This window comes from Lissotriton vulgaris, chromosome 3_1, assembly GCF_964263255.1.
Source record: "Lissotriton vulgaris chromosome 3_1, aLisVul1.2, whole genome shotgun sequence".
Taxonomy (NCBI): domain Eukaryota; kingdom Metazoa; phylum Chordata; class Amphibia; order Caudata; family Salamandridae; genus Lissotriton; species Lissotriton vulgaris.
The window spans coordinates 1,741,270,508-1,741,284,272 of NC_141689.1; the positions used below are offsets into that span (position 1 = coordinate 1,741,270,508).

At 48.9% G+C, this 13,765-nt stretch overlaps 1 protein-coding gene across 2 annotated transcripts in view; it reads right to left on the reverse strand.

The window, feature by feature from the left end:
• ELF2 (E74 like ETS transcription factor 2) overlaps positions 1–13,765 on the reverse strand; it is a 583,385-nt gene that overhangs the window by 291,445 nt on the left and 278,175 nt on the right. For both annotated transcript variants that reach the window (XM_086962169.1, XM_086962168.1), the window contains exon 4: positions 376–598. In XM_086962169.1, the coding sequence (XP_086818295.1) occupies positions 376–444 (69 nt within the window). In that variant the 5' untranslated portion in view covers positions 445–598. The remainder of the gene's footprint in view (positions 1–375; positions 599–13,765) is intronic.

The window sequence follows — 13,765 nt, forward strand, 5'->3', positions numbered from 1 at the left end:
CTTCGCCCTGCATCGCAGTGCGAGACCTAGAAACAGTGAACAACGTGAACAGAACCTGAAATTAATAAACTGTTACATTTAGTTAATAAGAGTCTCATTTGTCTAGGCACTAAGCTAAAAAATTGCAGCCTATTAAAAATACAAGGCTCCAACCATTAACCAAATATTAAAGAGTTTTACGTTAAGTTAGGATTTGAAAAAAGTTAATTAATCGGGTTAACAAGTTTAAACTAAAATGCAAAGAAAACGTGATTGTATGGAGCATGATACGTTATGGACACATCTACAAATTAAACAAATATTTTGGAACAAAAAACTGGAATCCACAGTGCACAGTGAAAAATACTGAAAAGATTTCCAATAATCATTTCTTACCTGTTTCACCTCCTCTGCTCCATAACTAGAAAACGCAGCTCCACCACTGTCAACCACTCCTGAGGTCATGGTGCACACCCCAATGGTCTGATTGATTAAAACAATGTGGACCAATCTCAGAAGGTCTCCCACAGTGTCAACAATCAATCATGAAGGCTTTCCCGCACAACTCGATGCAAATGTCTTGAAATCCACTCCTCACCCACAGCCGTTAAACATTCTGCTGCAAAGAAGGACGGATACGTTACTTAAAACCCACAAACCGGGTGTTTGCTTTGGTAACAAGATTAATTCCGTTTCGTTCACGAGAATTGCTTTGCCACTATTATTTTATTATTCTGATTTTACATGCAATGCATTAAAACCTATCCATGATTCAGGAGTGCAAATAATCCCTAACTGGGATTATTTCATGCTTTCCAATTTGCGTATTAATATTATTAACAATCTCATTCGAATCAAACTACGGGTCTTGTTTAACGCTTACTGTCACTTTACAGCACAATGGCGCGCTGTAGAGCCACAAAATACATACTGAATCGCTCCTGTGAGCGTATGCAATAGGTGTTATTACTACCCAACGCAATGGTAAACATTTTGTTAACCTTATGAGAATGAGAGGATGTGAACCTGCGTCCAAAACCCTATACACAACGACATATTGCAGAGGATGCACAGGATAACATACCATTTACACACCAGTTTTAACCTAATGATTTAAGTGTGCATAAACAGCGATTCCAACAAAAGTCCTTAGATGGGCAGACCTACGAGCCAATCCTTCAAGTTAGCAAATAGTGGAGACTACGTGTGGTCATGCAAGTGTGAAGCAGCAGATCTTGCGGAAAGAGCGTACGAGAAGATAGACTGCTGAGGCTGAATGATATGTCCGTAGCTAACTGCAATGTTGATGAAAATATTGGTAGTCCTTTGAATAAAGGTGTCTAAAGTGAACACGTAGGGAAGCTGTTGAGGGAAGTCCCTTTCAGGGCAGGAAATGAATGCTGTACTTCAACGATAGATTCCAACTCGAGCCTCACTATGAGGGCCTCCGCCTCAGCCCAGAATGGGCCCTGTTCATTTTTCCTGGGATTTGGTAGGTGCCAAGCTTCAAAATCTTTGAAAGCTCATACGATAGATCAGTAAGTTAACGCACACTACTGGCATCTGCAGAGATAAAAAGGTCACAAATTTCAACCCCAACAAGGCAGACTCAGCCTTCCACTCTGCCCAGGTTGGCAAAATAGTGTACCATTGAATGAGTAATACGAATACGTCATTCACAGTGTTTTGAAATGTCGGGAGTGTGGTGTGAATTGCTATATAAAAACAAACGAGTATTCCTTGTTACTTGAATGCTGGAAGACTGTTCGGTCAATAAAGATAAATGCCTCAAAGGAAGATTCAACGAAATTTCATTTTTAGCGGGATCAATGATCGATATACCTACACATACAATTGTTTTCTAACGAAAGAATGCCAAGCAGTGACTCTTCCTGGCTTCTAGTTTGGGGGAGGAGGGGGTGAGTGTATGTTGGTGTGTGTGTGTGTGTGTGTGTGGCAGCGAGTCTCTCTCCTCCAGGCAGTGACTTTTTCAGGCTCCTAGCTTGGTGTGTGTGGGGGCAGCGGGTCTCTCAGACTGCCAGGCAGTGACACTCTCTCACTGCCAGGCACTGGCTCTTCCAGGCTCCTAGCTAGGTGTGTGTGGTGGCAGCAAGTGTCTCTCTTCCAGGCTCGTAGCTTGGGGTGTGTGTGGGCGCAGCGGGTCTCTCACTGCCAGGCAGTGACTCTTCCAGGCCCCTAGCTCGGTGTGTGGGGCAGCGGAGTCTCTCACCGCCAGGCAGTGGCTCTTGCAGGCTCCTAGCTCGGTGTGTGGGGCAGCGGGTCCCACTCACTGGCATGCAGTGGCTCTTCCAGGCTCCTAGCTCGGTGCCTGTGGGGCAGCGGGTCTCTAATAGCCAGGCAGTGACTCTTCCAGGCTCCTAGCTTGGTGTGTGTGTGGGGGCAGCGGAGTCTCTCACCGCCAGGCAGTGACTCTTCCAGGCTCCTAGCTTGGTGTGTGTGGGGGCAGCGGAGTCTCTCACCGCCAGGCAGTGACTCTTCCAGGCTCGTAGCTTGGTGTGTGTGTGTGTGGGGGGGGGGGGCAGCGGGTCTCTCACTGCCAGGCAGTGACTCTTCCAGGCCCCTAGCTCTGTGTGTGGGGCCGCGGAGTCTCTCACCGCCAGGCAGTGGCTCTTCCAGGCTCCTAGCTCGGTGTGTGGGGCAGTGGAGTCTCCCACTGCCAGGCAGTGGCTCTTCCAGGCTCCTAGCTTGGTGTGGGTGGGGGCAGCAAGTGTCTCTCTTCCAGGCAGTGACTCTTCCAGACTCGTAGCTTGGTGTGCGTGTGGGGGCAGCGGGTCTCTCACTGCCAGGCAGTGACTCTTCCAGGCCCCTAGCTCGATGTGTGGGGCAGCGGAGTCTCTTACCGCCAGGCAGTGGCTCTCCCAGGCTCCTAGCTCGGTATGTGGGGCAAGCGGTCCCTCTCACTGCCATGCAGTGGCTCTTCCAGGCTCCTAGCTCGGTGCCTGTGGGGCAGCGGATCTCTCACAGCCAGGCAGTGACTCTTCCAGGCTCGCAGCGGGCCTCTCACTGCCAGGCAGTGACTCTTCCAGGCTCCTAGCTCGGTGTGTGGTGCAACGGAGTCTCTCACCGCAAGGTAGTGACTCTTCCAGGCTCCTATCTTGGTGTGTGTGGGGGCAGCAGAGTCTCTCACCGCCAGGCAGTGACTCTTCCAGGCTCATAGCTTGGTGTGTGTGTGTGTGGGGGGGCAGCGGGTCTCTCACTGCCAGGCAGTGACTCTTCCAGGCTCCTAGCTCGGTGTGTGGGGCAGCGGAGTCTCTCACCGCCAGGCAGTGACTCTTCCAGGCTCGTAGCTTGGTGTGTGTATGTGGGGGCAGCGGGTCTCTCACTGCCAGGCAGTGACTCCTCCAGGCTCCTAGCTCGGTGTCTGGGGCAGCGGAGTCTCTCACCGCCAGGCAGTGACTCTTCCAGGCTCCTAGCGTGGTGTGTGGAGCAGCGGAGTCTCTCACCGCCAGGCAGTGACTCTTCCAGGCTCCTAGTGTGGTGTGTGGGGGAACGGGTCCCTCTCACTGCCATTCAGTGGCTCTTCCAGGCTCCTAGCTCGGTGCCTGTGGGGCAGCGAATCTCTCACTGCCAGGCAGTGACTCTTCCAGGATCCTAGTGCGGTGTGCGAGGGGGCAGCAAGTCTCTTACTGCCAGGCAGTGTAGCTGGCTTCTGTCTGGCTGTCAGTTGCAAGTGCAAGCGTTATGCTGCTATGCAAGCACTATGCTGGAGTGGCACGCTGCACTGCAGGGGACCCTAGGTTTGTCGGTGCACTCACCTCTGTGAAAACATGCCAGGAATGAAAGCCCAAGGCTTCAATGTGTGCCTGGTCATGAGGCCTACGGCACATTCCTAATGCACCGTGAGTTGGAACCGCCTCTGGGCACTACCCGGTCAGAGAAGAGGATCTCCTCCAGCTCCGGGAAAGCTGCAGTGGGCGATGTCTTGCACCGACCGCGCTCTTAGCATCCAGGTAGACACACTGAGTCAGTTGTTTAAGTGCCCCCAACCTTGGCTCTGCTGAAGGGACTGATGACGGGCACAGTGGGCACGGCTGCCTTCAGGCCTAGGCGCTGACCACAAGTTCACTTCATCCCTCCTGTACACTGCACTGCCAAGATGCCCTCTGTGTGTGGTACTAGAATCACAAATCCTTGTTTAACCCCCACTGTGGGGGCTGGAGGACTCAGGTTTGAGAGGGGTGTCAGATTCAGTCTCTTAAAGTCTGCACACTGAGCTCTTGAGAGTGTGTCCGTGCCCGACCCTAAAGGAGGTGATGCCCACATATACCAGCGTAGGAAACCAAAGAGGTGGCCATTGCCCTCCTCGGGCACAGATGGTCCCAACGACGCTGCCCCCCCCCCCCACTAACCCGCCAGCACTGTAGACATTTTACCAACTCTGTGGCCTATGTTGTCGGAAAGAGCCATGAAAGTGTGACGGCGCACACCCGCAGGGGTTGTAGTGTTGACACAGACACAGGGGCCCTGAAGGCCATGGGGCCTTGCATTTGACCCCTAGGACTCTTCTCAGGCATCAGGTGTGTCACTTATGCACCCCAGACCGGGCGAAGGATGCGGCCTCAGGGGAATGTGCCATCTCCGCCAAGGGTTCAGTAGGCACGACATGGTGAAGTCACAGTCTGTGCATGTGTTTGCAGCATAACAGGCTGGCACGGTGCCCAACTGGCAGTCACTAACCACAGTAACCATGATTCCGCCATCTGCAGTGCCACAGCTAAGGGCGATACCGAGCGGAATGAAACAGTAGTTGGCCTTCCTCTGGTCCAGTTCAAATTACCACGAGGCACACCTCTCGCTGGCATCGGGTAATGGCGATGAATTGTACCCCGGCTGCCCGCAGCCAGTACCTCTGTTCACAGGGTCTAGATTCCAGACCACGAGGGGGCAGGTCTTAGTTACCCCCATAACGGTTTCACTCATGCCACATCTGGAGCCAAAGGTGTATTTGCAACAAATGATAGACGGACTGCTGAATGATTCAGATATTCTCCCCTAGTCAAGAGATCTGGTTTAAATCCATCGTTCCTTTGTCCACCACGCCACCCCAGTTTGGACCTAGCCATATGCAAATCAGTCTTGAACCTGTGCCTCATGGGAACAGTCCAGACAAAACTGCCAAGCCAGGTCCTCCCTGGACCGGAAACAAGCATCCTGGGACTGGTTTCAGGGTATGTCACCCTTCATCAACCAGTCTAGCTTGAATCCAGTGGCACAGTGACCAAGGGACCCACGTCTGGGCACACCCATCCTACCTAGGGCGAAAGGTGTATCTGCAACAAATGATGGACGGAATGCTGAACGATTCAGACATTCTCCCCCAGTCAAGAGATCTGGGTTAAATCCATAGTTCTTTTGCCCACTACTCTTACCCAGTTTGGACCCAGCCACATGCAAATCAGTCTTGACCCTGTGCCTCATGGGAACAGTCCAGACCGAACAGCCAAGCCAGGGCCTCCCTGTAACCGGAAACAAGCTTTCTGGGACAGGTTTCAGAGTATGTCACCCTTCATAAGCCAGGCTAGCTTGAATCCGGTGGCACAGTGCGCAAGAGACCCAACTCTGGCCATACCCATCCCAATTAGGGCGAAAGGTGTATCTGCAACAAATGATAGTCAGAATGCTGAATGATTCAAACATTCTCCCCCATCTGGAGCCAGAGGATGGTGGGTAAAGCAAGCTCGTCTTAAAACATTCCCTTTCATGCAGTGGTCGAAGTGTATTGAAAAAGGATAGGATCTGTGATGTTGCGGACAAATGGAGGTGGGGTCAAAGGCCTGACAAAAAACAAAAACAAATATTCTGTAACTCTTTTTCGGTCTTTCTCCTTCAGCTGGTAACTGTTAGAACTGGGGGTCTCTAGCTGGCAGAGGTAGGTACCTTTGACCAAATAGGGACCCTTGCTTCTAGTCAGGGAAAGGGGATTACACTCCTGGATAACCCCTGCTCACCCCCTTGGAAGCTTGGCACGAGCAGACAGGCTTATCTCAGAGGCAGTGTGTAAAGCTTTTGTGAACACATACAGTAACAGTGAAAACACTACAAATGGACACCAGACCAGTTTAGAAAAATAAGTAATCCTTACTAGACTTAACAAGACACAAACGACAAAAATCCACAATTGTACTCAAAATCTTAAAGATGGTAGAAGTAACAGTTCAAGTTGATGATAATGACAAGTTTCTCACAACAGAACCATGGATGCTTAACGCAAAACAAACAAAAGGTCCGCAGGGAGGGTGATGTGTCGGTTCCTGGCTTCAGGGGAGGCGATGCGTCGCGCCTCAATGCTTGCGCAGAGAAGGGGATGCGTCTGTTCTTTACCAGAGAGGAGATGATGCATAGATTCTCATAACTGCATTCCGGTTGCGATGCGGCAAGCTGGCGCCTCGATGCGACAATCCGGTAAAATGCGATAAGATGGCGCCCTTGATCTAATGTGACGACGTGAAGATGATGCATGGACGCCCGACGGCGAACTCTAACTTTGGAGCCATGACAGGCCCTGTGACACGCTTCTCCGGTGATGCAACGGCAACCCTTGCGGTGGCGACATGATTCTCCGGTGATGCGACGGCAAACAGCTGCGACGAAACATGCTTCTCTGAGGATGCGGCGGCCTCTGCGGTGGCGACACACTTCTCCGGCGATTTTGGCGGCAACAGGTGCGACACGCTTCTTCTCGTTGAGTCGCACTTCCAGCTCTCAACGACACACAGGCTTCTGCAGACAGAATTCCCAGCAAGGAACTTCAGTGGAGAGCTGGTGGTGAAGTCTTGTAGCCTTGAAGTCAGCAAGAGGCAAGCACAAATTCAAGCCCTTTGAGAAATATTCTGCAAGTTGATGAAAGTTACTTAAAAGTTCCTTCTTCTTTCCTTGGCAATGAAGACACCACTGCAGGCCAACCCAGCAAACAGCATACTGGCAGAGGGGCAGTCCAAACTCCTGCAGCTTCCTTAGTTCTTCTCCTTGGCAAAGGTTCGTCTTGTTGTTCCAGAAGTGATCTAAAGTCCTGGGGTCTGGGCCCCAATATTTATACTGCAAAATCCTTTGTCTTCTGAAGGCAGAGGGTCCTGTACCTAGTCCAAACCAGTTCTGTGCAATCCTGGTGCACTTTGTTTACAGGACGTCTCCTTTCCTTTGTCAGGGTGGGCCAGGGTCCTCAGCACAGGAGGTGGAGCCAGCATAGTGGAAGGCAGGCACAGCCTTATTGAATGAATGAATGAATGAAAATTGCACTTATATAGCGCTATCTACCCGGAGGCCTCGTAGCGCTTGTGACTGAAAGCTTAGTTAACGCAGGCTCGGGCAGATCAGCAGAGTTTAACATACAAGTGAGTTTTCAGAGCTTTCCTGAAAGCGAGATGGTTAGTGGTTTCTCGCAGGGGTGAAGGAAGAGTGTTCCAAAGTTTAGCCGCAGTGTGTGAAAAAGAGCGGCCTCCCCAGCGGGCTTTCTTGAGTCTGGTCAAGGTAGCCAATTGGAGGGTCCCGGATCGGAGGGCGCGGGATGGAACATAGGGAGTGACCAGGGGCTGTAAGATTGCAGGGCCTTGGCGATAGAAGGCTTTGTGTAAAATACACATGGCCTTGAATTGGACTCTGGCCGCTATGGGGAGCCAGTGAAGTTCCCTTAGGGCATTCCTTGCTGACTGCCAGCGAGGGAGATTGTAGAGCAGCCGGGCCGCACTGTTTTGGGCGACTTGGAGCTTCTGGATGACAAAGGATGGGGCTCCCATATAGAGGGCATTCCCATAGTCCAGGCGAGATAGTACGAGGGCCTGGACCAGGATCCTCCTTGCTTGAAATGGAAGCAGAGGGAGCACCTTCCGCAGCATCCTCATCAATCCAAAACAGGTAGCGGCTGTTTTTATGGCCTGGACTGAGAAGTTCAAGGCGGTGTCAAGCCAGATCCCCAAGCTTTTTATTTGGGGCTTGGGGGCAGGAGGTGGGCCCAAACATGGTGGCCAGATGGATGCGAAGACAGAGGGCGAAGGATTACCCAATAGCATGACATCTGTCTTCTCCCCATTTAGCTTTAAACAGGAAGATTGCATCCATCTGGCAACAGCCTCTAGACAGGGGCCTAAGGTGTTGGACGATCCCTCCGAGTGGTCTAACGAGACCACCAGTTGGGTATTGTCTGCGTAGGTGACAATACGCACACCGAAGGGTTGGACTATCCTGTCTAGGGGTTCCATGTAGGTGTTAAACAGGGTGGGGCTCAGGGATGAGCCCTGAGGAACCCCACACCTGAGTGGATGTTTAGGCGACGCCACCTCGCCCTCGAAAACCTGGAAAAAGCGGTCAGCCAGGAAGGAAGTCAGCCATTCCAGGGCCGCGCCCGACACGCCCATGTCCGCCAGACGTTGTAGTAGCGTGACATGGTTTACCGTGTCGAACGCGGCGCTGAGGTCTAATAAGATAATGGCGACTTTTCCTCCCCGGTCCAACACTGCTCTTGCCTCCTCTGTTACCGCCAGAGGGGCGGTCTCAGTCCCATGTAAAGGGCGAAACCCTGTCTGGGAGGCACGTAGAAGGCTATTTGATTCCAAATAGCTCATCAAGGTGTTATTTACGTGCCTCTCCAGCAGTTTGCTTAGCCAGGGAAGCAAGGAGACAGGACGGTAATTCGCCAAGTTGGACTGGTCAAGATTGGGCTTCTTCAACAAAGCCCTCACCATCGCACATTTCCATGAAGGAGGTACGACTTTCGAGGAGATGGAGGTGTTGAGCACGTCCAATATGACCGGGCGAATCACGTCCATAGCTTTGCTGAGGGTCTGAGGGGGTGCAGGGTCATTAGGGGAGCCAGAGGTAGTTTTGGAAATAAGTTTATCTAGGACTGGAATATCCAAGAGTGGGATTGTGTCCAGCCTACAGGGGGCAGAACCCTCAGGGACTGTGGGAGTAGGGGGTACCAAATCGTTATTGACAATCCCAAAGGAGGAGTATATAGTCTGAAAAGAAAGCAGCTAAATCATTGCAACGGTTTTGGGCCTGGTCCGTAGAGGGGCATTATTATTCAGGCCCAAGTGCTACTCCTCACAACACTCTACATGCAGATAGGTCTATTCAGCCCTGTGCTGACTCATCCAGTCTCCCGGAGCCTCCCAGCCCACTGTCATTCACATACCAGACATGCAATACACAAGCTATCAGAGGCAGGCTGGATGGTTAGGTAAGAAAATACCTACTTTCTAAAACACAGAATGTTAAAACCAACTTTACTAAAAGATGTATTTTATCATCATGAGTTCAGGCATACTAAATTCGAATTTCTGCCATGTTTCCTGGGTCAGTTAGAATTATAAGATGTTATAATCAAACTGTCCATTCTGGCCTATGGGGACAGGTAGCCTTGCAATAGTGAAAAACGAAAATGGCTGTAATTCACTATTAGGACATGCCAAACATATCAGGGCACGTCCTACCTTTTACATAGAATGCACCCTGCCCTTGGACCTACCATAGGGGTGTCTGATATGTAGAAAAGGAAGGTATAGGGAATGGTAAGTGGGTGCACTTACCAAGTCAACATGGCAGTACTAGACTGCACACAGGTTCTGCAGTGGCAGGCCTGAGACACACTTTACAAGGTGCTTTTGTTGGTGGTACAATCAATGCTGCAAGCCCACCAGCAATATTTGATATACAGGCCCTGGGCACACATAGTGCACTCTACTAAGATCTGACAAGTAAATCTAATGAGCCAATCAGGGAGTCACTAATCAATACATCAATTTACCATAGGGAGCACTTGCACTGTGGCACTGAATAGCAGTGGCACAGTGCCCAAAGCATCTAAACCAGCAAAACATAAAAAACAGAGTAGACAATCAGTGAAAAATGGAAGGGAGACTCACGCCAATGGTACCAGGTCGAACAGTAACTACATGTAAAATAAGGCGCATCTTAAATCTCTCTATATATAAAAACAAAAGTATGTCAGTTTGTCCTTTATGCAGTACTACACCATTCATCCGATCGACATGAAACTTTGGGAAGTTGTTGAGTACACTCCCACGAAGGTTTCTGGCAACAAAAAAAAAAATGTTAAATATCGCCCCCCCAGGGCCCTCATAATCTTTCCAATAATGAACGTTTACAGTTTCCTGTGCAACAAGGACAATAGCTGCAAGTGTGTGGATTAGATTTGGAGAATCCGTGTTTCTCACAAGGACAACTATGTGACCAGCTCACTCGTCGGAAAACCTTCCGATTTATTCGTGTACGCACCAGACGGAAAAACAAAATACTGTGTATCCACAAGCACTCGAATAAATAAACAGAATTAAAACAACATTTTAAAATGTTTTCCATATTAAAATGAATATGTTTCAATAAAAATGACACAATGTAAATTGAATGTTATCATAACAAGTTTCCTTAAATTTCCTTTCTTCTGAGATCGCAGCAACGCGCGACGGGTAAGATAGTGAAAAATAAATGCAAGTTACGTTGATCAGTGGGAAACGCACTTAATGAAACCTCTTTTAGTTAATGCACAGATGAGGTATGTGTCTGTAACCAGAGAGCCACAGAACTGAATCCTGGTTGGTGCAGTGGAGAATAGTGATTTATGTATGTTTTGTGCTATGAGGTCCCAGTCTGTGACAGAAAGTACTGTGATTATGCAAGGCATTATATTAAACTTGCATTACACATAGTAGAAGATAGGCAGCTAAAAATGCGCAAAAAGGTTTAAGATAAAAAAGGGCTTCAAAAATATAGATTTTAGTAATACCCAGAGTGTAAATAGCGCAATTTTGATTTAGAACGGTTCTTTAAAGCACACATTTCACTGGTTTCAATACCACTCAAAAACAATAAATCTGTCATCAGGAAGCTACAAGGGATTCCATCAATTAAAGTCAATACCGGCTTCCAAGCACCCTTTATATTGGAAGATTAACCAATTCTGCACATTTACATTTCTTTCAGGGCACCAGGCACCCTGGCATGATGGTTTGTTTAGCTGCCTCCTCTCCCTCGGTTTCAAAGCACAGGAGACTTACTCCATCTAAAGCATTTCAACTCTCGGAATCAAACGTCCCGGGACAGTTGCATTTTTATAACAAGCATTTACAATGCAATGGTCTCGGCATTATTAAAGGTAGAGCTATTGGCATTGCTCATGACATTTTTTTTTTAATAACCTAAATAAATGCTATTGTCATTTACAATGGCAATAGGTGAGCATTGGTGAGCATTGGAGAGTAGTAGAGAGTATTCGCGGACACAGAGCCGCGCACACACACACACACACAGAGAGACAGAGCCACGCACACACACACACACACACACACACACGGAGCCACACACACACAAACAGACAGAGCCACGCACACACACACACACAGACAGCGCCACGCACACACACAGACAGAGCCGTCTGTCTGTGTGTGTGTGCGTGGCTCTGTCTGTGTGTGTGTGTGCGTGGTTCTGTGTCTGGGAATACTCTCTACTACTGTCTAATGCTCACCTATTGCCATTGTAAATGACAATACCATTTATTTATGTTTTAAAAGAAAATGAAAAAAAAATTCATGAGCAATGCCAATAGCTCTACCTTTAATAATGCCAAGACCATTGCATTCTAAATGCTTGTTGACGCTTGGAGGCTGGTTTCGGCCTCTGGGAGTGGTGGTGCACGTTACATGATCCTGGCAGCAACTTTAAATAGTTGCTCTTGTTCTAGCGCTCATTAGCTTGTCTGCACATGGTGGCTGAATTTAGCATTTTTGCCAGTCTGGCCTTGGGAGCAGACAACAAAGTCTTTTAGGAGATCTGATATTTTATAACCAGACTTCTGACCACGTTTGTCATTTGTGTAACGATAGCCACCTCACAATGACCTTTATACTTTGCTTCTTCATTCAATGCAACTATTTCAATAGGAGTTAAGGCTACAATGGGTGAAGACCACAAATCTGAACCGCACTGAAATAAACTAGTAAAAGGCACTTCTGAAAAAACACATAATAGTGCTATACCAAATGCTTATTTAAATCTGATAAATAAATAAAAAACACAACTTGCACTTGCTGCATCGCCGACTCAGTGATGGAGCAAGCTCAAGGTAAGTGGTTTTATTTATTTATTTTATTTTCCCTATCCTGTTGTATGTCGACAGCCCCCTGCCTCTCCCCCACCACCCCACCACTCTTACCTGTAACGGCCCCTGCCTGGTTACCAATATACCACACTATGACTAATGCGTAATTCTCTAATAAAGAAGACATCTGTATAGCACTATGAGGCATTTTCTTTTTAGAAAGCACCTCAACTGGTGTGTATCAGTGCTTCTTAGATTTGTTCCTTTTGGTTTGCAGTTGTACACAACAGTTGAAACTTTACCTTTCTGATAAAACTGTCTTTTTTGCAGCATTAAACAAATCATGTGACGCTTGGTATGGTGCATTTTGCTATTATGTAGCTCTTAAAGTAAGAAGTGTTCCTCTAACTCAAACAAATGCTTCCCCTGGTATCAATCTCAGTATAGTGAGACACTGAGACGTCTCTACTCAGCATTAAATCTTTGCCCTGTTTGTTGCACATAGACGCCTGAGGGAGACCGTATTCTATTACATGTAATCATCTACACACTCATGAATAAACAGAATTATTTATTTTACCCAATGTTAGAAGGTAATATTTCTCTGTGGACTATTCGTCTAATGTATTTTTCTATAGAACTGGCAGTTAGGAGGCCTAGCAGCAGGAATAAAATACAATACATTACGACTAGCATAAATATACTAATTGTATGCACATTTTTCTGGGGGAAAGCAAAATCCTTTGCAGAATCGGTTGTATATGGCTGTTTGATTCCTAAGTACCTTGTGATGGGAGCCTGCGGTCTCTTTTGTTACAACAGGAGAGTCACGGTACACCCATGCTGTTCTTTAGTGTATGACAGCAGCGGCCTCAGTCCCTGCTGCCTTCACCCCCATATGTCCCGGACCTTAAGGGAGCCCAGTATGTGTCAATCATGAAAGCTAAACAATTAAGCAGAGCGCCGGGGCTGCGGCAGGCTCTGAGAAACAATAAGGAGCAAGTCCTAAACGAGAGCGGGACGGAGCAGGGCTGCGGGGGGGGGGGGGGGGGGGGGGGGGGGGAAGAGGAGAGACGAAGGAGAGCTACGGGCAGAGGGAAGGGGGGGACGAGAGCGAAACGGAGGAGAGCTAATGAATGAATATATGAATGAATACATAAATGCATAAAACGGGGATCACAAACCGGAAAAGTGAAACGTACATGACAAAAGATTTGCCCACACATGCACATTACTTCACAGCCAGATGATTGGATCATTTATAACTCTTAAAATAACACCCTCTTCATTCCGACTAATGGACAACAGTGCACCCAAAGGAAACAGCGGTGGAGACCCCAGCACTCATTCATGCCGGCCCCGGATCGGGCGCTCCACCTCAACAATTCCACAGGTGTCTATGCTGAAGTGGGTGGATTGCCGGTGCCAAAGATGCTGGGAGGTGCCTCTGCGAGAGCGGGTCTTGTACTCACGACGGTATTGGATGGCGGAGGTCAGGGCAGCGGTGTAGCCAGTGGGGGTGCTGCAGAGCGGGGAAGGGACCCTCCGACTTCAGAGATTGGGTTCGCGGTGTAGGCTGGAGGTATGGCGGGGCATCCTGTTTACTGCCATGGTTGTGCTGCGGCCGGAAGTCAGGCACGGTCGCCTGTGACGGGGGCGGGGCCACGTCTAGACCGGAAGAGGAGGCAGGCGGAGTGAAATGCGTCTCGCGCC